The following is a 25,438-nucleotide window of genomic DNA, read 5'->3' as shown; positions in this document are numbered from 1 at the left end:
AGCTGCCTGCTGCTCTGAGCATGTAAATGACAAATTATAAAATTGCAACTTCCGACTTGGAAGATTTTTCTCCATTCAATTGTGCTCAATGACAGACTTGACATAATGAAAATATACATAATAGTCACTGAGAAAGTTTTCTTATGATCGCAACCATTCCAGCCAGCATGTGTGTGCTTGACCGACTTCTAAAACATTAATTAAACCTTCCCCTTCTATGTCAACTTTTACATGCAGCAGAGCTACATGTGGGAGCAAGGGAATGTCAAGCCACCAAGGCTACAAGTGAGACTTAGATGATCAGGATGACATTCAAAGTGAGAATTTTATCTCCAAACATTGAAACAGATCTTACCATTCCCAACCTGGCTTAAGATCTAACCCCTGCCAAAACTGAAGACCCAAGGGTCAGGCATGGGTTCCAATTAAGACCACACCCCGGACCGGTTCGGTATGGATTGGTTATGGAAAACCCAACCAATCAGACATGATTTAACCCAATAAGCATCAGTTTGAAAATCCAGGATCTGCCCACATAATTAGTACAAAGGTGCTCAATCTTATAATTTGTCAAACATGAATCATTAATTCACTCAGGTTATGGTTTCCTTTTTCATCCAATCAGAAGATATAGCAGTTTATAGATTAGTTTTCCATTGCCTGGTTTCATTCTCATTATTCATACCAGGGCTACGAAGCCCAAAGAGTTTGTCGCCATTTCAGATAGCTGCATACATACAAGATAGTAACAAGGCAGCAAAGTTTCTAGAGAAAAGACAACACAAAACTCTAGATATATTTTGAATAAACATTCTTCCGGCACATAATTAACCAATTTAGCCAGTGTTCTGCATTCCAGCTGCTATACCCTTCATGGTCAGAATGAGGGTATCCTCCAGTCCAGGGGCATATTCACTTGTGGGGTTTAGCTTCACCAATTCTGCAGCTGGCGTGCTAGACCCTGCTATCTCCTTTGACAGATGTGGTCTCATCTTCACATGGTAACTGGGGTCTCTAATCCGTTTCAGCGTATAAGCTTGGCAAACATTCAGAGTTGTGATATATGCATCACGGAGACGTAGTCTCTGTTTCAAATATGGATCCCCTTCGAGGAGATCTTTGTGGCCAGCAACCTGCAGAAATCCATGTTTAGTTGCTGTTATGTGACTAATGATATCTGACAACTGAGAAGTACATATCAGTGAATAATGTAACTTTATCGGGATCTTAAAATAAACAGGTACATGATTCAGTTAGGAGGAAATATGGATTTAACTTGGGTAAAAAGTTTGAGTTAAAATTCATAATATTGTCTTTCGGTCCGTCAGAGATCACTTAGCAACATAACAAATGAGTCTACAAATAAAATACGAAAACCAGGCTGCAAGTCAAAGTAATATAACTTTCAGATCAAATTTCTGAGATCATTGAGATCATGGACATATCTATTGTTTTATACATTACAGATGTTACAAATAATTTATGAATGTTACAACTTTGAGAATGTTAAAAATAATTTATGACTGTTACAACTTTGAGATATGTAAAGAAAGTATGATTACTTTGAACTGTTACTCTCCAGAGTTTCATATCCTTTTTCCTGATCTAGCGAAATAATGATTATGCCTGAATTGTTATCTCATATTGAATAATCTTTCACTATGGTACAACAAAGAGTAAAAGATGTTTTTTTTTAAAATATAAAATGACTGTTTTAAAATATAAAATGACTGCACCAAGAAAATGATGCAAGCAATAATTTGGCATACAAAAGAGCATGAAATTGATCCTTTATTAGAACACTCTCATACCCTATAAGGTTTACAACTGCATGGAACTATGTAAAGTTCTTGAGGGCAGATACACAGCATTGACTGGTTATAGAGATTAACAGATTATATTGACAGAATATAGAGATCATTCATTTCAGACTGAAACTACACATTGAAGAATAAGACTGCATGTTTGTGAAGATGAAACACTAAAAGTTGAGTGCATACACATGCCCTTGTTAAAGGAACCCAAAGGCACTAGGATAAGTCCCATGCAGAAATTAGAGGCGTATATGGCATGTGCATCCTGAAGAGTGAAATCATCTACTCAAATGTACAGATTTTCCCTATTCAATATAGAAGGTTTTGTTGTTGCATTTGTCCTATGTAAGAAAGACTGACTTATCCAAACTAAACTTTGGTCTTTAGAAACATAATGACAACCATTCTATATGGAGAAGTCATACTAAGAGCTTGACTGGGCACTTATTAGGGGAGAAAATATCTACATGGTTAATGGAGTTGCGTCCAGCTTTGCTGACCATAAACATCATATCATCACACAGAATGGTGTCATTGCCTTAGCTGTGATGCTCTTATGTCAGGAATATGGTATTTTCAAGGACCAACTACCCTACTTGAACTCTGGGGGAAGGAGAAAAATGAAGTTGCTCCATTCCTGGCAAAATTCTAGAATGACAAATGGTAACCCTCTTCTTTATATGAAAAAATTAAATACCTGAGTTAGGAAATGTACTGCTCAAATCTCATGAACCCTGATAGACAAGCCTTAAGCTTCCTTAAAATCCATGTATATGGAAAGAGAAACCTACCTGAAGAAGAAGTTGCTTTGTTGCTTTGTAGCTGGCTCTTAGTTGCTCGCCAAATGGCCATAAGTCTTCAGAAACAAGCAATTTGTCATATAAAGCAGCTATACCAGGATCTCCCTTGGCAAAAACCATCTCAACCAAGTCAATAGTGACTCTGAAAAATGGCCACTCATTGTACATCTCTTGAAGCATATGAATATTCCTGATATCTTTTTCCATGACATGCTTAAATGCTGCACCAAAGCCAAGCCACACTGGAAGGTGAAACCGTGTCTGTGTCCATGCAAAGATCCATGGGATTGCACGTAGAGATTCTATGCCCCCACTGGGCTTCCTTTTTGATGGCCTGCTGCCAATATTCATCCTACCATACTCCAGCTCTGGAGTTGCCTACAAATTTTTATAAAAACATTCCTGTCATGATCTATATGACATTATATCTCCAAGAAAATTTAATGGAAGAAGACAAGCATACAAAGAAACTCAAGGAAGAAATTAAAGAATCTACATGATACAACCAAATTACTATTTCCTAATAAGACAGTTACGCAAAGTAGGAACACTTTTCTTAAATCAGTACATCCTGTAAATCAAAGAGTTAGCCTATCCATCAAACATAAAAAGGAAAAGGAAAAAATGCAAAAGAAAATCAGGTTTAGTAAATCTCTAGAAAGTTTGTGGCAGTAATCCAAGTGTCCAAAAGAATGAAACATTATTAGGTAATCTTCAAGCAGATATTGCACTGCACAACCATAACACTTACCACGGTAGTTTGTTAGCTGCGTAATAAATAAGAAAGCCAGATTACTTACTAGGCGGAAATATTCAACGAAACGTGGTTCTTGGAAGACAATTGATCGGTATTCCTTTGTGGCTATAACAGCCATCTCATCCAGCAATGCACGCCATTCAGGTTTTGGAGAAATAGGGGGATGCATTCCATGTTCAAGAGTAGCTGCTGTGAACCGTTGGAGTGTTCTGAAGCACAAATGCTCCTCTCCAAATGACTGTTCAATAACTTCACCTTGAACAGTAACTCGAAGTGATCCATGGATCGTGTCTGGTGGCTGAGATAATATAGCAAGATGAGTTGGACCACCTCCTCTTCCAACAGTTCCGCCTCGCCCATGGAACATTGTCAATTTCACTCCATATTGCTTGGCAACCTTTATAAGATCCTCCTGAGCTTTATATAACTGCCAAGCTGCAGAAAGACGCCCAGCATCCTTTCCTGAATCTGAATATCCAATCATGACTTCCTGCTTCCCATCAATCCGGTTCCTGTACCAGTTTATTGAAAATAGTCGGGCTAAAGCAGCAGGGGCTGCCTCAAGATCTGCAAGTTTCTCAAACAGTGGGACAACTCTCAGAGGTTTCTTCACACGGCACTCACGCTGCAACAGCTCAACTGCCAAAACATCTGATGGAGCAGTTGCCATGGAGATGATATATGCCCCAAAGTTGTCTGAAGGAAGTTCTGCAATAACATGCAATGTATCTAAAACATCAGCAATTTCCTCAGTTTTGGGAAGGTCAGGACCAAACAAAGGGCGCTTTCCATTAAGCTCAGACAACAGCCATTCCTGACGTTGTTCCTCTGACCATTCACGGTATGATCCAATTCCTAGATGCTTGGTGATAGCATCAATAACATCGGTGTGCCTGTCAGATTCTTGTCTGATATCAAGTCTCACAAGTGACAGGCCAAAGGTCGATACTTGACGCAAGAAGTCAAGAAGGCTACCATCAGCAATTGGTCTATCACCACAAGCACAGAGAGATCTGTAACATAGCTCTAGGGGCTCCAGGAACTGCAAGAAAAGCCCAGCGCAGTTTTAAGACAAACAGATGGAAGAAAAGTATGCACGCACAAATGACTACAGAGGTAGAAAAGAGTGGTATATGAAAGTTTATCAAATGTGAAGTTCAGAAAATACTAACTGAAACTATGGCTAAAGAATGATTTTAAAAAATTGAGTTTTACTTGATTGTTTTTTGCCAGATCTAGATCTTTTGAAAAGGAGATCTTGATGTAGAAGATCTGATGCCAGTTTCTCCAATATAGGGGAAAAGAAAACAAAGAATCTTTATTTCGTGCTTGCTCCATTTAATCATTTTACCTGCTCAAGATTGGTGAAAGATGCTTCCTCAGGAATGTCTGAATATCCATTCGACAATAAATGGCGGGACCGCTCGCGTGTATTATATAGCTTATCTCTCACATCACTAAGTATAACACGGTAAGGCTCATTTGGAGGAACTTGTTTCCAAAACTCTGCAATCAAAAATTATCAGAAAAACAATTAAAGCATACCAATATTAACAATTATCCTGAAGTCCAAAAAAACTTTCTGTGACAATATAATGACATGGTCACACGGCAGAAGAAAATATAGCAAACCGTTTCCTGAAACGTGCAACTTAAGAAGTGACTCAAGTGATGCACTGGCTGCCATTTGTCTGGTTAGTCTATTTCACGTGTCAAAAGGGTGACGTAGTATCTAGTTATCTCTAGTTGGCAGAAGTATTCACAAACGAGTGCTATTATACATGTTTTGGTTTTAAGTAGTGACTCATATATCCTATGTTGGTTGTCTTTCTCTTCAAAATGTTTCATATAAATATCTACCTATAGTTGGGTGTTAAATCCTATAAGATGCGGGCATCATACTGTGTTGTCCTTTTGTTTTCATGGTGTTACGGGGGAACTTAGCCACCATGCCCCACGTGACCGGCACGCGCGCCCAAGAAGACTACGGCAGCCCCTTGATCCAGCAATCCGACCCCGAGTCGGACATCTTTGGCTCCGCAGCCCGACCCCGAGTCGGCTGCCCCTTGATCCAGCAATCCGACCCCGAGTCGGACATCTTCGGCTCCGCAGCCCGACCCCGAGTCGGCTGCCCCTTGATCCAGCAATCCGACCCCGAGTCGGACATCTTCGTCTCCGCAGCCCGACCCCGAGTCGGACATCTCTCGACAACGACAGGCTATTCCCCAGAGGCACGCCGCGGCCCTCTGCTCCACTACACCCAGCAACGGTCGTATCCGGCGCTGCTCCACGATCCCCTGTAACAGCCGTACAAAGCGGAGCTCCACTACGCCCTGTCATGGCCGTACCCAGCGCTGCCCCACGACGCCCTGTAACGGCCATGTCAGTGGCAGCTCCATCGTGCTACATGATGACCAACCCCCCAAAAGGACCCCCCAGCCTGGTATATATGCGGCTGGGGGGAGAAGGGGGAGGGTAAGCAAGAACTTCCAGAGCATTCTCTTATTTGCCACTATTATCTCTCCTTCTCCTCCAATCTCCTCTGACTTGATCGTCGGAGGGCCCCCACTACCGCAATGGTGGTGCGAGGCTTGCTTGCAGGTTTTCCGGTGGAAGGTGGAGCGCAATCAACACCAACCGAGGCAACTCAAACGGAACCCCGTTCACACCGCTGTGCCAATCGTTCTCGGTTTGGACCACCAGTAACAGTTGGCGCTAGAGGAAGGGCCGAATCTCAGAGCGATCGTAATGGCACGGCGAGGTGGTCGTGGAGCTTCCAATGCCTCCGGTCGCGGGGCCTCTCGCGCCTCCGGCCGGGAGGCCGCTGCGTCTCCAACACATTCTCAGCAACACTCCACCGCTCCACCTCCCATTCAGATGGTCGAAGCCGCTCAGTTCGACCAGTTAGCCCAGCAGGTTCGCACCCTCGCGGAGGCAGTGCAGAACCTGCAGGGTGTGATGTCTCGGGCGCCGCAGCGGGCCCAGGAGCCGCTGCTCCCTGAGCGCTCACCTGTCCTCCTCAACCCGCGCTCCTTCCTCTCCCATGGGGAGGAGCGCCGGCGCGAGGAAGATTCTCGAGCACGGTCCATTCTGCCGGGACCTTCCCATCGGAGCTGCGCGGGGTACGAGAGGCGGGCCCGGGCGCGTTCCCAGACCCCCCAGTCCTCAAGGAACCCGCGCTCCAGTCGGTCCCCCTCTCGGTGCTCCTTGTCTCCCACCCATCGGTCGCGCTCCCTGGACCGGCGGGTGGACGATCTCCACCGACAACTCCAGGTCCTGAAGGGCCACTCCAAAGATCCCTTCGCCGACTTGGAGATCTCCTCCCAGCCGGCGCTTGCCTCGAGGATCCTGCGGACCCCGAATCCGCCGGGGTTTAAAATGCCGGCGATCGAGCCCTATGACGGGGCGGCGGACCCGCAGGATCACGTCGAGAGTTTCAGGACCCTTATGCTCCTCCACGGAGCATCAGATCCTCTCCTCTGTAAGGCCTTCCCGGCGACCCTCCGTGGCCCGGCAAGGGCGTGGTTCGCCGGCTTGGAGGCTAACTCAATCCAGTCCTTCGACCAGTTTACTCGCCTCTTCATCACCCATTTCGCCGTCAGTAGCCGGCGGCGACTGGTCTCCGACTCCCTCTTTGATGTCCGGCAAAACGAGGGAGAAAGCTTGCGGGATTATCTTACCCGCTTCAACAAGGCTACGCTGGAAGTCCGGAACCTGAGCCAGGAGGTGGCTCTTTCAGCCCTGAAGCGTGGCTTCCGAAAGGGCAGACTCACCTTCTCCCTGGACAAACGCCTGCCGCGGAGCTTCCCGGAGCTGTTGTCCCGGGCGAACCAGTATGCGGACGCCGAGGAGGCGGCCGCCCACCGGAGCAAGGAGGCCGCCGAGATCCCTCCAAAGCTCGGGAAGAAAAGGCGAAAAGAGGCACGCCAGAGGAGGAGCCCGACGCCTCAACGTCGGCGCAGAAGCCTGTCGCCGGCGAGGAACCACGGCGCCCTACGCCCTCGTTCTCCGCCCCAACGTTTCAACCGGTACACTCCTCTCCTGACTCCCCGGGCCCAGATCCTTATGGAAATCAAGTGGCGGGAGGACCTCCCGGTCCCGAGACAGATGAAGAAGATTCCTGGGAGGAGGCCCTCTCGGGCGTACTGTGAGTACCACCGGGACCACGGCCACGACACCGAAGACTGCTTCCAGCTTCGGGACGAGATCGAGGCTCTCATCCGCCGAGGGCGTCTCGGTCGATATGTGAACGACCGACGTCCCCCCGCAGACCCGCGTCCGGCCGACCCGGCCCCTCAGGAGCCTCGGGAGCAGAATCGACCCGTCGCGGGCGTGATCCACACTATCACTGGGGGCTGCCCCCGGCCCGAGAGGAACGCAGGAACCCCCCACGATGACGCCATGGTGATCTCCCTCACTATGGCAAACTATGATGTAAGGCGTGTTCTTGTGGATAGTGGAAGCTCAGCTGATATTTTATTTTACGAGGCCTTCCAAAAGATGAGCTTGTCCAGACAATTGTTGCACAAAACATCCACCCCCCTCATAGGATTCACTGGTGACGCTATCTCGGCCGAAGGTGTCGTTGAGCTGCCTGTGACTGCGGGCGTTGCACCCGCAGAAGCCACGGTGCGGCTCGGGTTCTTGGTCGTCCGTGTTCCCTCGGCCTACAACGCTATCCTCGGACGACCCGGACTGAACGCCCTTCGCGCGGTGGTCTCTACGTACCACTTGCTCATGCGGTTCCCCACGGCGGCCGGGATTGGAGAGGTCCGAGGTGACCAACCGACCGCAAGGCAATGTTTCCTAGCAACTCTCAAAGGGAAGAAGCCCGTAGAAGCCTTAAGCGTCGAGTCCCTCGACGCCAGAGACGAGGTGGCCTTGCGGCACGGGGAGCCGGCCGAGGGTGTGATCGAAGTTCCCCTCGAGGAAGGTCGCCCGGACAGGACGATCCGGGTCGGCGCCAATCTTGACCTGGGAGCTCGGGCCCGGTTGGTGGAATTCCTCCGAGCCAATGTCGATGTGTTTGCCTGGTCGGCGGCCGATGTACCTGGGATCGACCCGGAGGTCATTTCTCACGCCCTCAACGTCGACCCGACCCACCGACCGGTAAAACAGAAGAAGAGACACTGTGCCCCGGATCGGATCCGAGTGGTCGACCAGGAGGTAGACAAGCTCTTGGAGGCAGGATTCATAAGGGAGGTCAGCTACCCCGAATGGCTGGCAAATGTCGTACTTGTCCGGAAGGCGAGCGGAAAGTGGAGGATGTGCGTCGACTACACCGACCTGAACAAGGCATGCCCCAAGGATAGCTTTCCGCTTCCGCGGATAGACCAACTGGTCGACGCGACTTCCGGATATCAGCTGCTGTCTTTCATGGACGCCTTCTCCGGCTACAACCAGATAATGATGGCTCCACAGGACGAGGAGAAAACTGCCTTTATAACAGACCGGGGGCTGTACTGTTACAAGGTAATGCCCTTCGGTCTGAAGAATGCTGGCGCCACTTACCAGCGCCTCGTCAACAAAATCTTCAAAGAGCAAATCGGCCGGAACATGGAGGTGTACGTGGACGATATGCTGGTGAAGAGCCGCCATGCAGACCAGCACATCGCGGATCTGGAGGAGACTTTCGCCACCTTGCGGAAGTTTCGCATGAAGCTGAACCCAGCGAAGTGCGCCTTTGGCGCTTCGGCCAGGAGGTTCCTCGGTTTCATTGTCAACCAGCGGGGGATCGAAGCCAACCCGGACAAAATCAAGGCCATCCAAGATATGTCCCCTCCGACCAAAGTGAAGGAGGTTCAGGAGCTCGCTGGGAGGGTCGCCGCGCTCGGACGATTTGTGGCAAAATCGGCCGAACGCTGCCAACCTTTCTTCAAGGTGTTGAAACGCCCGAAAGACTTCCTCTGGACGGCCGAATGTCAAGCAGCATTCGACCAGCTCAAGGAATACTTGGCGTCTCCTCCCCTGCTGTCCAAGCCGCAAGAAGGGGAGATGCTCTACCTCTATCTGGCGGTCTCCCCAACCGCAGTCAGTGCGGTATTGGTTCGGGAAGAGGCAAAGCTCCAGAAGCCTGTGTACTACATCAGCCGGGTCCTACGGGATGCCGAGACGCGGTATACGAAGGCTGAAAAGATCGCCTTCGCGCTGCTGACTGCGACCAGGAGGCTTCGCCCCTATTTCCAGGCCCATTCTGTCACCCTCTTGACCGATCAACCGCTGCGGCAGATCCTCAGCAATCCTGAGAATGCGGGACGGCTGGTGAAGTGGGCAGTAGAACTTGGTGAGTTCGACATCCGCTACCAGCCCCGACCCGCCATCAAGGCCCAGGCGCTCGCGGATTTCCTCGCTGAGTGCACGGTGCAGGAGGCGGAACCTAGGTCGCCGGAGACACCCAGCCTCGACCTCCCGATTTGGACGCTTCACATCGATGGGTCGTCGAACCCCGAAGGTGGAGGGGCCGGGCTGGTCCTTACCAGTCCTGATGGAGTGATAGCCGAGTACGCCTTGAGGTTCGGATTTCCAGTGACCAACAACGAGGCGGAGTACGAGGCCCTAGTCACGGGACTCAAACTCACCAAGGAGCTCGGCATCCGGCGCCTGAAGGTCTTCACCGACTCCCAGCTGGTGGTCGGGCAGGTCCGTGGGGAGTTCGAGGCCCGGAACCCGACCATGCAGAATTACGTCCGGAAGGTGCAAGCACTCATTTCCGACCTCGGCAGTGTCGACATCCAGCAGGTCCCAAGAAGTGAAAATGCCAGGGCCGACAGGTTGTCCCGCTTAGTGGGCGCAGACGCGCACAACTTGTCGAGGGCGATCTACCTGGAGACCCTGGATGCCCCGAGCATCGGCGAGGCTGGAGCGGTGATGGCGATTGATCCGGAGCCGTCTTGGATGGACCCGCTTGTCGCCTACCTCGCCGAAGGGATCCTCCCTGAAGACGAAGATCAAGCTCGGCGACTTGTTATGAAGTCCGCCCACTACGTACTCTATGAAGGGAGGCTGTATCGGACCTCGTTCACCGCCCCCCTCTTAAAGTGCCTCCGCCCCTCGGAAGCGGCCTACGTCCTCGGCGAAGTCCACGAAGGCGTTTGCGGATCACACTTGGGGGCTAGGTCCTTGGCGCACAAGATCATGAGGCAAGGCTATTATTGGCCTACCTTGTTGGAGGACTCAAAGGATCATGTACGGAAATGCGACGCCTGCCAGCGCCACGCCAACGTCCAGAGAGTCCCTTCTGTCCCCTTGGCACCAATCACTGCACCCTGGCCCTTCGCCCAGTGGGGAATGGATATCCTCTGACCATTCCCCGTCGCTTCAGCTCAGCAGAAATTTTTGATTGTTGCAATCGACTACTTCACCAAGTGGGTGGAGGCAGAGCCGCTGGCCACTATCACGGAGACGCAAGTCCGGAAGTTCGTGAAGAAGAACATCATTGTCCGATTTGGGGTACCTCGGGTCCTCATCTCGGATAATGGTCGACAGTTCGACAACAAGCATTTCCGTGACTTCTGCGAGGAGTTCGGGATCGAGCATCGGTTCACATCTGTGTCGCATCCCCAGACCAACGGCGAGGCCGAGGTCACAAATCGGACAATCCTCCAAGGAATCAAAGCGCGAATCGGTCGGACGGGGCAAGCTTGGGTCGAAGAACTCGAGAATGTCCTTTGGGCGTATCGGACCACGCATCGGACCCCTACCGGGGAGACGCCTTTCAGCCTAACCTATGGCACAGAAGCCGTTGTCCCCGTGGAGCTCGGACTCCCCTCACCTCGGGTGGCCGCGCACCGACCCGAGGCCAATTCGGAGCAACTCCGAGGGGACCTGGATCTCTTGGAAGAAGCGAGGAAAATGGCGCAGGTTCGGATGGCGATGTATCAGTGGAGGGTGGCCCGATATTACAACTCCAAGGTCCGACCGAAGCTTTTCAGAATCGGAGATCTGGTGCTAAGGCGAGCTAAAGCATCTCAACCTGCGGAAGGTGGGAAGCTAGCGCCAAATTGGGAAGGCCCGTATAGGGTTCGCTGGGTAAACCGACCTGGCTCCTACCAGTTGGAGGCCCTAGATGGTCGAGAAATTCCAAGGAGCTGGAATTTCGCTAACCTGCGGATGTATTACCAGTAGAACGATAATGCCAGAAAGACAGTTCAAAAATGTATAACACTTTTCATTTCAATAATTTCTGGTTACAATGGCGTGCTCGTGTGATTACAAGGAATTTCCAGAGGGGAATTAGGGTGTAAAGAAAGTAAAGAAGAGGTGGAGACTCCGAGGAGCTGAAGATCTGGGATCCCGAAACCTCCATCCGAAGCGGCTGCAATCCCACCGGAAGTGGGTGCTTCCAACCGGAGGCGCCATCGACGTCTCAAGAAAAAGACGAAGAGCCGGCGCGGATGAAGAAGAAGTGGACGAAGGAGAAGTCCACACTGCTCCTACCCAGAGGCGCCATCCACGCCTCACGAAAAAGACGAGGAGCCGCCGCAGAAGAAGCTCCCGCTGCCTCCAGGGGAACGCCACCTCCAAGGGATATTCCGGTCCTCCCCAGTGTTAGGGGAGAGAAGGGATACAAGGGAGAAGAGCATATGGAGGCGCGGTCCCGGATCAAGCGTCTGGCGCGGAGCTCAATCGGGAGGCTGAACTTCAAGGAGGGGAGACGTGATCCCGGATGAAACGCCTAGAGCGGAGTTCCGCCGGGGAGAACCTCCTTGTTGATCCCAGATGAAACGGCTAGTTGGCGGAAGACGCGAAGGGCGCGCCTCCCGTTCCTTCGGTAGGGGTCTCTCAACCATGCGCCGGAGAGGAGGCCCACGATCCATGGCAACCCGAACAGCTCCGGCTTGGCAGGCTCCATCGCACCTGCACCTATATTTATAGCCAAACTGCGGCCCCCCGGTCGTTCCGATGCGGGTGGCTCCAATAAATGCGGGCGCATTGAATCCGGAGCCGATCCGGCTCTCGAGGCGTATCTTCCCGCGATTTCCTAAGCGTTATTCTCCTTAATCGCATTCTTTGTGCAGGACACTCCGGGTGGCCTGTACCCCTAGGTCCACATATCTCCGCTCGCGCTCAGGCCGCATCCGCCTCGAAGAACGCGCGTATCGCGGCCGCTTAACTGACACTCCTCGCAAGCAGCAACTGGCGATCCGATTTCCCAGATAACCCCTCAATTAGCATTTAATGCCCATCTGGTGTTCCCCAGGCGACGCTTGGAGAGGAGGAGAAACACGATCGCAGCTGGCCACGGAGAAATCCCGTCGGGCGGCAAGCGACAGGCGCACGACCAGCGAGCGGAATTTCCCGAGGCTCGGCCCTCGGATGCCCGGCTAACCCGATGATCATCCCGGGAGCAGACTAGCCTGAAGCCCCGACCGGTCGCCTCGGCTTGCGCCAGCCTTGGCCGACCAACGAGCGGAATTTTCCGAGGCTCGGCCCTCGGATGCCAGGCTAACCCGATGATCATCCCGGGAACAGACTAGCCTGAAGCCCCGACCGGTCGCCTCGGCTTGCGCCAGCCTTGGCCGACCAACGAGCGGAATTTCCCGAGGCTCGGCCCTCGGATGCCAGGCTAACCCGATGATCATCCCGGGAACAGACTAGCCTGAAGCCCCGACCGGTCGCCTCGGCTTGCGCCAGCCTTGGCCGACCAACGAGCGGAATCTCCCGAGGCTCGGCCCTCGGATGCCAGGCTAACCCGATGATCATCCCGGGAGCAGACTAGCCTGAAGCCCCGACCGGTCGCCTCGGCTTGCGCCAGCCTTGGCCGACCAACGAGCGGAATCTCCCGAGGCTCGGCCCTCGGATGCCGGGCTAACCCGATGTCATCCCGGGAGCAGACTAGCCTGAAGCCCCGACCGGTCGCCTCGGCTTGCGCCAGCCTTGGCCGACCAACGAGCGGAATTTTCCGAGGCTCGGCCCTCGGATGCCAGGCTAACCCGATGATCATCCCGGGAGCAGACTAGCCTGAAGCCCCGACCGGTCGCCTCGGCTTGCGCCAGCCTTGGCCGACCAACGAGCGGAATCTCCCGAGGCTCGGCCCTCGGATGCCAGGCTAACCCGATGATCATCCCGGGAGCAGACTAGCCTGAAGCCCCGACCGGTCGCCTCGGCTTGCGCCAGCCTTGGCCGACCAACGAGCGGAATCTCCCGAGACTCGGCCCTCGGATGCCAGGCTAACCCGATGATCATCCCGGGAGCAAACTAGCCTGAAGCCCCGACCGGTCGCCTCGGCTTGCGCCAGCCTTGGCCGACCAACGAGCGGAATTTTCTGAGGCCTAACCCTCGGATGCCTGGCTTAGCGCCGGAAGAAGTTCCTGAGGCCTAACCCTCGGATGCCTGGCTTAGTGCCGGAAGAAGTTCCTGAGGCCTAACCCTCGGATGTCTGGCCTAGCGCCGGAAGAATTTTCTGAGGCCTAACCCTCGGATGCCTGGCCTAGTGCCGGAAGAATTTCCTGAGGCCTAACCCTCGGATGCCTGGCCTAGTGCCGGAAGAATTTCCTGAGGCCTAACCTTCGGATGCCTGGCTTAGTGCCGGAAGAATTTCCTGAGGCCTAACCCTCGGATGCCTGGCTTAGTGCCGGAAGAATTTCCTGAGGCCTAACCCTCGGATGCCTGGCCTAGTGCCGGAAGAATTTCCTGAGGCCCAACCCTCGGATGCCTGGCTTAGCGCCGGAAGAATTTCCTGAGGCCTAACCCTCGGATGCCTGGCTTAGTGCCGGAAGAATTTCCTGAGGCCTAACCCTCGGATGCCCGGCTTAGCGCCGGAAGAAGTTCCTGAGGCCTAACCCTCGGATGCCTGGCTTAGCGCCGGAAGAATTCCCTGAGGCCTAACCCTCAGATACCTGGCCTAGCGCCAGAAGAATTTCAAGAGTCGGGAGTCAGCGAGACGCTACCAAGAGTTAAAAAGAAGAAGGACGAAAGTGAAATGAAGAAACTCTATTTGCATTAACTTTCATTGTTTCAGGGCCGAGACCCATACAACTTGGCAAAACGCCAACACACAAAGAAAAGAACAAAAATACAGAAGGTCAGCTTGGAGGAACCCCCGGGTCGGGAACGCCGGGCACGTCCGCAGGGGGTAGGGAGGCGGTTGGAGAATCAGCAGGCAATGGCGCCGGAGAGGAGTCTAGAAGAGAGATCCCACTCAGGTCAATTTCGGGGTACTTAGCCGACACCCTTGTCAGGCCTTCCTCGAAGCCTAAGATAAAGAAGTCGGACCCCGCGTCCGACATGTCACGGACGAACTCGTCAGACTGACGATAGGCCTGTACCGCCTCCGACATATCACGGGTGAACTCGGCGGACTGACGATAAGCCTGTACCGCCTGACGCCCGATTTCCGCACTCTTCTCGGCCAGCGCCGCCTCTGCCCGCTCCATAATCTGAGCTTTCGCCTCCAAGACCTTCGCCACAATCCGGTCGTCCGCCTCGAAGGAGACCCTCAGCAGATCAGCCTGAGCCTCCTTGTGCTTCGCCTCGGCAGCAATGCGAGCAGCCTCAGCCTCCTCCAGGCGCGAATGAAGCTCCTGGTCGCTCGCGCGGGACTTCTCCAAGGCCGACTCCAATTCGCCCAGCTTGGCTTCAAGAGACCGGGTTCGGTTGCGGGCGTTGTCGGCTGACCGCTGGGCCTTCTCCCACCTCTTCCGGTAGTCGGCAGCCTTCCGGGACTGCTTCTCGGCCCGCTCCTCCGCCTTCTTGATCTCGCCCTCGAGACCCGAGGCAACCTTGAGTTGCTCCTGAGCCTCCAACAGTTGCTTCTCGAGGGTGACGAAGCCGAGTGCCCGCTCTTCGGCCACCTGGAGCCTCATCTCGAGGTCCCTGGTCGTCCTCCCCGCCGCAGCCTGACCTCCCTCCTCTACTGCCTTCAGTTGGCTCTCGGCCCTCGCCAGAAGCCTCGCCTGTTCCTCGTAGCACTCCTCCAGGCGGATCATGTACTGGGCGAGCTAAGAGATAGGAAAAACGAGGGCGTCAGGCGGGGATCAACAGAGCCTATAAATGATGAAAGCGACCAAAAGAACACTCACCGACATGAGACAGACGCAGCTGGCAGCCCCAACGTCAGGGACCCTCATCTCCCGGACCTGCCTGCGGTCCTTCTCCAGCAGCACCGTCTCGATGAGGTTTCGGGCGCCGGCGAAAGTGAAGGCCGACCCCGACTTCTCCCCGGAGTCGGACGGTGGTTCTGCAGCCTTACCCTTACCCATCGCTTGGGGAAGAGTCATGCTGACCATGCTCGGGGCGGGGACCGCCCCTGGAATTGACAGGGTCCCGCTCGGCCGGGGCCTCGGCGCGTCCCTCCTCGTATCATCCGGAGCCGACCGAGTCGAAGGCTGGGCTGGGGACCGATCACGTCCGACCCGTCCATCTCGGGCGCGCCCGGGTGATGCCTCCGGAGAAACGGTAGTCTCGGCATCGGAGGGCTGATACAGCGTCAACTGCCGGTCCGCGCCCGCGGCGTCCCCCTGATCGGTGGGTCCGGACCCGTCTGTCGGCGTCGGAGTCGCCTGTCGGCGGGACTTCTTCGCCGGTGGGGCCCCGCTCGGAGGAGCTCGTTTCTTCCTCCGGACTGCTTCCAGTAGGGACGTCCTACCAACAGCCGTTGCCTTGTCCGACCGCATGACGTCGTCGATCTCTGCAAAAAGGACGAGGTGGTCGGAGGTTGAGAAACTGAAGGAAAGAACGAGACGAAAGAGGAGAAAAGAGCTAAAAAAGAAATGGTGGCGGGCTCACGGTCAGCGGGGACCGAGCTCAGACCGACGTTCACCAAGGTATCCTCGGAAATAAGGCGAGTCACCGGGGAGAGCCGGCCCTCGGCAACCAACCCCTTCAAGACGGCGACGCCATCGGATTCCTCCCTCGACAACCTCGATAGGCCAATCGGGGACTTCATCGGCGTCTCCCAGGTTGCCCTGATTCCCCAAGAGGGATCTGCGTCAACGAAAAAGAAGCGCCCCTTCCAGCCGTGAATGGAGGTAGGAGCCTCCTTGACGAGGCCGCACCCTCGCCGCGCCGCAAAGCACCACCACCCTTTGTCCTGGGGGTGGCCGCTCAGGCCGTAGCATTCCCAAAAGACACTCAGGGTGGCAGGAACCTCGTGCATGCGGCAGAGAACCTGAAAGGCCGTCAGGGCGCGCCATGAGTTCGGCACCAGTTGCGTCGGCGCCACTCTTAAACCCCGAAGCACCTGAACGACTAAGTCCAAGAGGGGAAAGCGGAACCCGGCCTGAAGAATGCCCTCATTGATGGCAACCTTCCCTGGAGGAGGATGGGACATCCTCTCCTCAGGCCCCGGGAGCGTAACATTGCAGGCCTCGGAAAGGTGGTATCGAGCCACGAACCTATCTAGGTCTTCGGCGACCAGCTCCGACTTAATGCGGTCTGCTCTCACTTCGCCCATCCCTAATGGCCAGTGAATCTACGGTCAGGACGGGGTCAAGAAGGGGGAAAGGACCGGAACGACTGGAGTACACTAATACAAAAGGAGAAAGTATGGAGAGCCTTAAATTGAAGAGTGGGGCAACTCACCGGAAGAGAAGGAAGAACGGCTCCGAGAGCGTCAAAGGAGGAGCAAGCGAACAGTCCGACGGCAATGACGGCAGCGCAAAGGAGAAACTCGAAAATGTCTGTAAAGAGAAAGGCGGACGGAGGAGGGCCCCCGGTTAAATAGGCGGAAAGGTGGGTGACGCCTCGGTGACGCCAGAGGACGCCTGGCTGCCGAAGGGTCGCTCGCGCCCCAAAGGCGAATCGACGCCATTAAGGAAGGATGTCCGCCGAAATCCTCAGACTGCCAGGTCAGCAACAACCGCCATACGCCATAAAGAAGGCGGGGAGCTCGAAGCGCGTGCGCCTCTCCGAGGGATGGCGGCAATCTCGAAGCATCACTCCCTTCACCCGTTCCCATTCTGGTTCCAGGCTCGGAAGTGGGGGGCTACTGTTACGGGGGAACTTAGCCACCATGCCCCACGTGACCGGCACGCGCGCCCAGGAAGACTACGGCAGCCCCTTGATCCAGCAATCCGACCCCGAGTCGGACATCTTCGTCTCCGCAGCCCGACCCCGAGTCGGACATCTCTCGACAACGACAGGCTATTCCCCAGAGGCACGCCGCGGCCCTCTGCTCCACTACTCCCAGCAACGGTCGTATCCGGCGCTGCTCCACGATCCCCTGTAACAGCCGTACAAAGCGGAGCTCCACTACGCCCTGTCATGGCCGTACCCAGCGCTGCCCCACGACGCCCTGTAACGGCCATGTCAGTGGCAGCTCCATCGTGCTACACGATGACCAACCCCCCAAAAGGACCCCCCAGCCTGGTATATATGCGGCTGGGGGGAGAAGGGGGAGGGTAAGCAAGAACTTCCAGAGCATTCTCTTATTTGCCACTATTATCTCTCCTTCTCCTCCAATCTCCTCTGACTTGATCGTCGGAGGGCCCCCACTACCCCAGTGGTGGTGCGAGGCTTGCTTGCAGGTTTTCCGGTGGAAGGTGGAGCGCAATCAACACCAACCAAGGCAACTCAAACGGAACCCCGTTCACACCGCTGTGCCAATCGTTCTCGGTTTGGACCACCAGCAACACATGGTATTCTTTTTATAGCCTTCTTTCACTTGATTAAAATTTTCCATTTACCATTATTACATATTGTTAACAAATTCACCATTGCATATCACTACATATTTGCACATATATAAAAATAAATATGCACATGTATAACCCTCCCTCAATATGTGTCTAAAGAGAATCACAAGTCTCCATTGTACACCAAAAAAAAATCTAGTAGGTTGTATCTTGTAAGTTGTTGGTAGGAGTCTATAATTCTAAAAAAACTCACAAGCAAGATCCGCCGAATCGGTACAGGGACCCATGCCGGTCGACTACCGATTTGGTACGGGGTTAACCGGGCAGTCGGAACATAATCACCCTCTTTTTATGTCACGGGAATGATTGAGAGGGAGAGAATCAATCGAATCTTGATCGATCCTAGCTCTTCAGTCAACTTAATGTCCTTCTGCACATTGAAAAGGCTAGCATTGGACATTCTGAACCTCAGTCCCGAGAATGTGGTCATCCAAGGCTTCAATCAGAATAGTCAAACTACACTCAGATCCATCATTTTGCCTTTGCGCCTAGGTAGCTTGGAGACTTTGTTCACACCCGGTTCAATAGACCAATTTCAAGCCTTTAAAGAGATGGGGGGGCCTAAACTGGTTCTGCTCTGAACCGTCTGGTTCGGGGTAGTTCCAGAGGAATTTCAAATATTAGTGTTGAACCGACTCGGTTTCCCATCGGTTTGGTTTGGTACAAGGTGAACTGGGCCGAAGTGCCCAGTTCAGCATACCTTGCCCGCAAATTTTTATACTTCTTTAAGACGCATCCTTGACAGCTTCACATAAGAAAAGCATAGAATAATGTTAAAATTCATATGTAATACTTGCATGTTTGCTGCTTGCCGCTAGACTCCACATCAGACCCATAAAAGAAGTCAAAGAAGCAACTAAAGAAAATCAGTAGGAAAGATGGCCACAAACACTTGTCTCTTAGATTAGTGTTGGCATATATTCCTTCTTTTCAAGGAATAAGCCATAAAATTGAGCACGAAATATGTGGCTCTTAGCCTAATGAACATTAAGAAAGACTTAAGCATGGTGGGTCTATCATGTATAGCAAGGCTATTTACCTCTTGATGGATATTGGATATTATGTAAAGATTCTTATCTATAATTCCTCACAGATCATCAATATGATGCATTAGTATTACACCATCAAAATGCAACCTCCACAAGCTTCCAGCCATTTCACAAGCTCTAGTCTGCATGATACAATATAAAGAAATTCGCTTCCAATAGTATATTAAAACCTCCTCATCACAGCAGGTAAGGATAATAGCTAGATGGAAGCAATATAATTTCAAGCAGGGTAGTTGAGTTGGAGATACGCTTCTTTCATGCACGGTTGTGACCACCACATGCTATTAGGACTTCTAGGAAAGGATTTGGCAATAGATTATCTGTATCAGTCACCAGGGAATGAAAAAGTTTCCGGGCATGAGACAGAAATACTGCAGTAGTAAGCGAGGATGCTGAAAAGAATGTGAAGGGGTTAATAAATGCCTTTAAGATTTCATACGTATATAAATATCTCAGCTCTATGAGAAAGTAAATCACTCCAAGTGAAGTTTTGAACCCTACAACATAGAGGATCACTGCCTGAAATGGATAATTGAATGTTGAATAGGGACTGCAAAGCAAATAATTACTTCTTAATTGTTAGAGGGATTGCAAATATCTAGCAAGACTTAAGGGCATTTAAGATAAACTACAATGAATGAACGATACAAATTATGCAAAAAAAGGCTGAATATCTACAAGGAAATTGCAGCAAATAAAGGGATGTTAGAAAATGAAATAAGTAATAACAGATTATAATGGCTTAAAACCCCTGCAACTAACAAATTTGAGGAGCAAATTTTGTGATTGGAGGAGATCACAGAATAAAGTATCCAAATTTCCAGAAAGTACAAGGAAATTGACCCATGAATCCATACAAAGCATCCAAAACACTTTTCCAAGCAAGGCCATTCTATTCACATCAATAATGGGATGCGTGATATGCTAAATGTACCTAATTTCATGGAGAAAACATATTTTACACACCTATATAATGTTTTGCAGCATCTTTTTTTGAGGAGCGGTGGAGTTCGTCAGCTCGTTCTCGGAGTTCTTCATTGCAGCGCCACATAGAAAGCTGCAGGAAAATAAAATGGTGCAAGAAACCATTAGATGATGCATAAGTTTCTTCATGACAAATAAATAACAATACAAAAGGCAAAAAAATTGTACAACCATGAAGAGTGAAAAAAGTGATACCTCAAACATTAGATCCTCAATCTGGGAATAGTACAAATTAGCAGCCATCATTCGAGCCAACAGGCATACATCCCTTGTTACTTCTGGAGTCACTCTAGGGTTTCCTATATGTCATAGCACACAGGCATTAGTTTGCAATAACATAGAAAAGGTCAAAAAAACCCTTGCCTAGATGACTGATATAATGAAAAATATGCAAAAACTCTTTCCTGAATTCAGTAACTCCCTTCCTCGAGAGAATCATCAGTTTTTGTGAATTAATTACATATTGTTAGCATTACATGATATCATCAAGGCAATTAGTAAGAAAATGAAGTTCGATAAAATTTTTTTGGAGATGTATCATACCATCGCGATCCCCACCCATCCAAGAAGAGAATTGAATAAGAGGGGCGTTATAAGGAACACGTTCACTTATTCCTATGTTTTTCAAAGCTGTATCAACCCGGCGCAGGAACTTTGGAACACCCTTCCATATTGTCTCATGAAAATAGCTCATCCCAAACCGCATTTCATCTTGAGGAGTGGGAGGAGTTCTTCGTATCTCATCAGTCCTAAAGGCAGCTTGAATCTGCAAAAATAGTATAAAACAAATAAGCAAAACAGGCAAGTGTTTAGAACAGGTAAAGAAGCTGGCTTTCAATAAGTTCTTTTTTTGAAAAAAAAAAATACAAATAAGACAATGGTCAGTAAAAAGTCAGTGGCAGTGACACTACTTGCATAGTCTGTGACTGTGAAGTATGTTTCTTCTTGGTATTCCTACTTTACTAGACATTAATAGAAATGATTAAACTCAATTAAATTTTATGCATCCAGCAATATTGTTTTTTATCGTGAGGTGGTTTTGTTGTGTATAATACATTGAGAACATTGGCTTTTATATAATCTCCTTCTGATGCTATGAAATGATTGAGAAAGGTTCTATGAAACCAGGATCTGATACTATGAAGTGAAGCATGCAATTATACAGCTGACAGTCATATTGGAAAGCCAAAAGCTTTTCTTTATTCAAAAGCACAATGTGCAACATAACAAACGTAATGTATCTGCACAGCTGACAAACAGAGAATGCACAATGTAAGTACATAATTTAACTTCACAAATAGGACCTAACTAATATAATGTGAGAAGAGTTCCATTATTAACAACTTTATTGTGTTATTCTTGTCCTATTGTAAGTATAACACACAGAAGTTTATTGAGATAGTGAGAGGTACAATTTAGTCAAAAAAAAGAACAAAAATGCATAAAAAATTAGTAGTGATGCTTAACTGAAGTTAACGGCTAAATGATAACTCAGAAATGTACTTTTTGTACTAAATGAAGTACAATGATGGAGAGATTGACCCGAAAATAGTAATGTTTGAAAAGATGATGCTTTAACTAAAGTTAGTGGCTAGAAAATATCCTAAACATTTTTTTCACTACTGCAGTGGAGGAAAAAGATGGAGGGATAGATGAGAATGTTTCCAATAAGGAAGCTAGAAAGGCTTACTAGTATATAAATATACATAAGATAATAAGACTATTTTGCATCATCTCTTTGTTGAAAACATTGGAACTACATGTGAAATGAAAGTGTCAATAATACAAATTTGTTAAGATGGAGTGTAGCAAAATCAAATCAAAGATTTCTGGGAAGCATAAATAAATAGCCAACAGAAACTAGTATGCACTTGTTCACAATGAGATCGTAAAGTGCAGTTTAAGAAAAATCACACAGGCAATTGATGTACATGCATAGATCATACACACTTCCAAAGAGAACAATTTTTAAAAGTCGGACCAATTTCTGATATAATTAATATTAGCTGCTCTAGATAGCCTCAGCAAAATTCAAGAGTAAGAAGCCTATGCACCTCAAAGAATCTAAATATAAATCAAAGGTATATTTGATCAGTTGAAAGAGATGAAGTCCCTAACACAAAAGAAGAAAAGCTTAGACCCGGTAACTAACATCTTGAGCATCTGCCTGAATATGAAGCATTATCTCTGATGGAATCTCACTCATTTAATAGCATTTGCATTTACTGTCAAAGCATTACATGATTATGTCAATAAAAAGGCAATGGATCCCCATTAAATCATTCCAAAACTTGCCAAAATGGAGAATCGCTGTCTTCAGAGAGAAGGAAGATTTTTTGCGCGAACAAAGAGATGCCCTTGGTAAAGGACAAACTAAGTCCACATCCAGAAATCCAAAAGCATGGTGAAGAAACATAGTTAAACATAGAATTTCAACAATTCAACTATGTAAGACTAACCTGCCAATCGACTATTCTGGTCCAATATCATATATTAACAGAACAAAATATGCCTATGAGAAAACACCAACTATCCCAATCGCTGAATTAAAATAAATAAATAACATCAATATTTTCTTCACACCTCATCCTTCAAACCACCTTTGGTTTTTTAGGAATTTTCTCTTAGCTTAGTTTTATCTCTCCTATGATTTTAAGTTTTTCTACTGGCGTGCTATTTGTCCATGATCACCATGAGTCTGAGATAATCTATGTTCTGTTCCATGTTACTACAATTATTTGGTTTTTCTAAAATTCATACATATTAAATTCACTCCTTTTATGCTGTACCTTTATCTTGATTTGTAATTTTGTATACAACTTCTGAAACCCCTTTTTAATTTGGGGTCAAAATGACCACTGTATGGAACTGAAAGTCCAACATATTCATTCTACAAAGGAATTAAACTGAAAGGATCTAGTAAACAGTGCACCAATTTGCTGTCCGATAATCATCAAAATCTTTTTACCTAATTTCAGAAGGACTGGATAGTGACAGTACATAACAGGTTTGATATGGTAATGGTGTTCAACTTTGATGGACAAATGATAAACCAAATAGTCAAAACAAGCAGTCTCATACCAGGTTCAAAGTTCCAAACTCTAATTACGGTAGATCAAATGATTCAGTAGGTGACTTAGACGACCATTCTTAAAAACCAGTAAATTTTTTCAGAGATGCTTTGTTATGTTAGGTTTAACTCTATAGGGCACGACTGTTGGAAGACTAGTGAATCAAGCTGATTGGCCTGTAGGCTAGAAGGTGATCAGTTGATTTTCTTTACAAACTCCAGATAAAAAAAGACATATGAAACTGGAATGATATCTTCAAGCTTGAGGCAAGATGACATAAAATTTGAAAACAAAATATTGAAGAGGTAACAATTGCAACATAACGTGCATTCTTATCAAATTACCTCTCGCTGAAGAGCCTCATCAAGTTCCTGCTTGTCATCAGGAGTAATATCCTTCGCATATAACTGCGCCAAACAATTCCTTATCCTGAACAACAAAAGCAAATGTTCAAAAATGATATGCAATTTGTTTCATCTAGAAGCATGTGAAGAAAGATTGTCCCAGAGAAGAGACTGGTCAGGGAAAATAAGTTTATGCAACAAAAAATATAAGCACTAGAATGTGTATATAATTAAGCTGACTAGTCAAATTTGAAAAAGAAAACGTGAGTATAAGTATACTAAACTGGCCCAGAGAAACAATTCTGATTATTGGCTACAAACCTCGCATGCTTCTGAAGCAGTGATCTCCTGACTGACTGAGTTGGATGTGCAGTCAAAACGAGATCAACTGTCTGGTTCTTCAGAGCATCGAAGATCTCTGCTGGGGACTTCTTCAGCTGCACCACAAGCCTCTTAAGTGTCTCTTCAATGTCTGATTCAGTCGCTGCAGAATTTTCATCAGCAAAATCACCCTTTTTTAGCTTGATTCTCCTACGGTAGGCAATCTGGACCTCCTCAGCCAAGTTGGCCAAGTTAAGCATGTGTGAGAACGACTTGGCGACCACTATGGAGTCACCTGGGTCCAAACTTGTCAGCACATTCCCCAGCTCATCGAGCTTGCTAGGGTCAGGCTTCCCTTCATACTCTGCAGACAGCTCATATAACTCTTGAACCTAGCAACGTAAAGCAAGCCATGTGTTGATCTCAAATCTCTGTTCAGAAGAAGTATACCATACCATCTACAGTACGAACACTGACTAAATGAGCAAATTGAGCGATTGAATAAAACAACATAAACACCAACCATAAACTGATCTGTTGAAAAAAAAACTATTTTTCTAGTTTTAAAAAAACAAGATATAACAACACGAGTGGGCTTCTTCTCTTATCCTAATGAATTACCAAAGCATCAATCAAAAACAGCAAGGAACACCCTGGCGTGCCCCTCAGACTCCAAGTCAGCTTACTGAAATTGGCATCCATCGGCCTCCAATTTTGTTCTAACATAAGATCAATGGCCAATCATTTAGCGTAAATTACCTACCAAAATCTTCAATTCTTAAGATATTGATTCAATTAGTCACTCATCTAGAAAACGAGGGAAAAATTCCAAAGCAAACATCAAAATCTGAAATGAAATTTCTCCCAAAAATGAATTATCAACAGATTAACGTTTCAACCATTTAAATAACTCGAAATCCTGCTATATACCATCCACTTCTGACAGAGGCAATATGGGTTTTTTTCAAGCCCAGATTTTTTTAAAAGCTATTTCTTTTAGGTAAAAGAGGTCGCAAAAACCAACACGGATCACCAAAAGAAAACACAGGCAGAATTTGCAATACCGTTTCCCTGAGATCTTCGCCATGCAAGTACTGGAGAATATCAAGGAACCGATCCAAGAGGAGGGCATCATATTCGACCAGCTTATCATCTTCCGAGACCTTCCCCGGCGCCAGAAGCCTCAACTGCGCATCGATCGATGCCAACTTCTCCACCACGTTCCGAGACATCTCTCTCTTCCCTTCTTTAGTGCCCCCTCCCTCACTCTCCCTCCAAAATCACTATTTTCTTCTCTCTCTCTCTCTCTCTCTCTCTCTCTCTCTCTCTCTCTCTCACTCACTATTTTCTTCTTTCTTTGTATCTCTCAGAACTAAAAATTGAAAACCACAAACTTAAAGAGAGATCCCCTCAAGAATCCGATCGAGGGCACGTATAAGGGAAAACAGGCGCTCGATGGCGACAAGAAAGGGACAGAAACCCACGAGAAGGCTCTGAGAACCCTAGATTTCCGTGAAAGATCGGAGAAGAAAAGGGATTTCCGTGAAAGATGGGAGAAGAAAAGAAGAGTGAAGAGCAGCAACAAGAAGAGACAGATCAAGAGCTCGGCGGGCGTGGAGGGAGCCCTTCCGGCTGCCTATTTATAGAAAATTTTAGCCGCTCGCT

At 49.1% G+C, this 25,438-nt stretch overlaps 1 protein-coding gene across 1 annotated transcript; it reads right to left on the bottom strand.

Annotated features, from left to right (window-relative positions):
• Positions 1–616: 616 nt before the first annotated feature.
• On the bottom strand, positions 617–25,103 carry LOC103724317 (phosphoenolpyruvate carboxylase 2-like). Its single transcript, XM_008815540.4, has 10 exons — positions 24,838–25,103; positions 23,774–24,165; positions 23,453–23,537; positions 20,581–20,803; positions 20,233–20,336; positions 20,020–20,110; positions 4,723–4,877; positions 3,415–4,413; positions 2,606–2,992; positions 617–1,133 (listed from the first exon to the last, which is right to left on the bottom strand). Exons 1-10 carry the CDS (start codon positions 25,003–25,005, stop codon positions 837–839), a joined length of 2,901 nt encoding a protein of 966 aa, XP_008813762.2. The 5' UTR covers positions 25,006–25,103; the 3' UTR covers positions 617–836.
• Between the last annotated feature and the right edge of the window lie 335 nt (positions 25,104–25,438).

This window comes from Phoenix dactylifera, chromosome 4 (assembly GCF_009389715.1).
Source record: "Phoenix dactylifera cultivar Barhee BC4 chromosome 4, palm_55x_up_171113_PBpolish2nd_filt_p, whole genome shotgun sequence".
Lineage (NCBI taxonomy): Eukaryota > Viridiplantae > Streptophyta > Magnoliopsida > Arecales > Arecaceae > Phoenix > Phoenix dactylifera.
Note: the sequence above shows the minus strand (reverse complement) of the source record. Positions and strands in the feature narration are given on the sequence as shown.

Excerpts from the sequence above, each read along its gene's own strand:
- LOC103724317 (XM_008815540.4), bottom strand. The coding sequence starts at position 25,005 with ATGTCTCGGAACGTGGTGGAGAAGTTGGCATCGATCGATGCGCAGTTG. Across the intron at positions 24,166-24,837 it reads GCGAAGATCTCAGGGAAACG|GTTCAAGAGTTATATGAGCT; the intron begins GTATTGCAAATT and ends TTACGTTGCTAG. Across the intron at positions 1,134-2,605 it reads CAAAGCAACTTCTTCTTCAG|GTTGCTGGCCACAAAGATCT; the intron begins GTAGGTTTCTCT and ends GGATTTCTGCAG.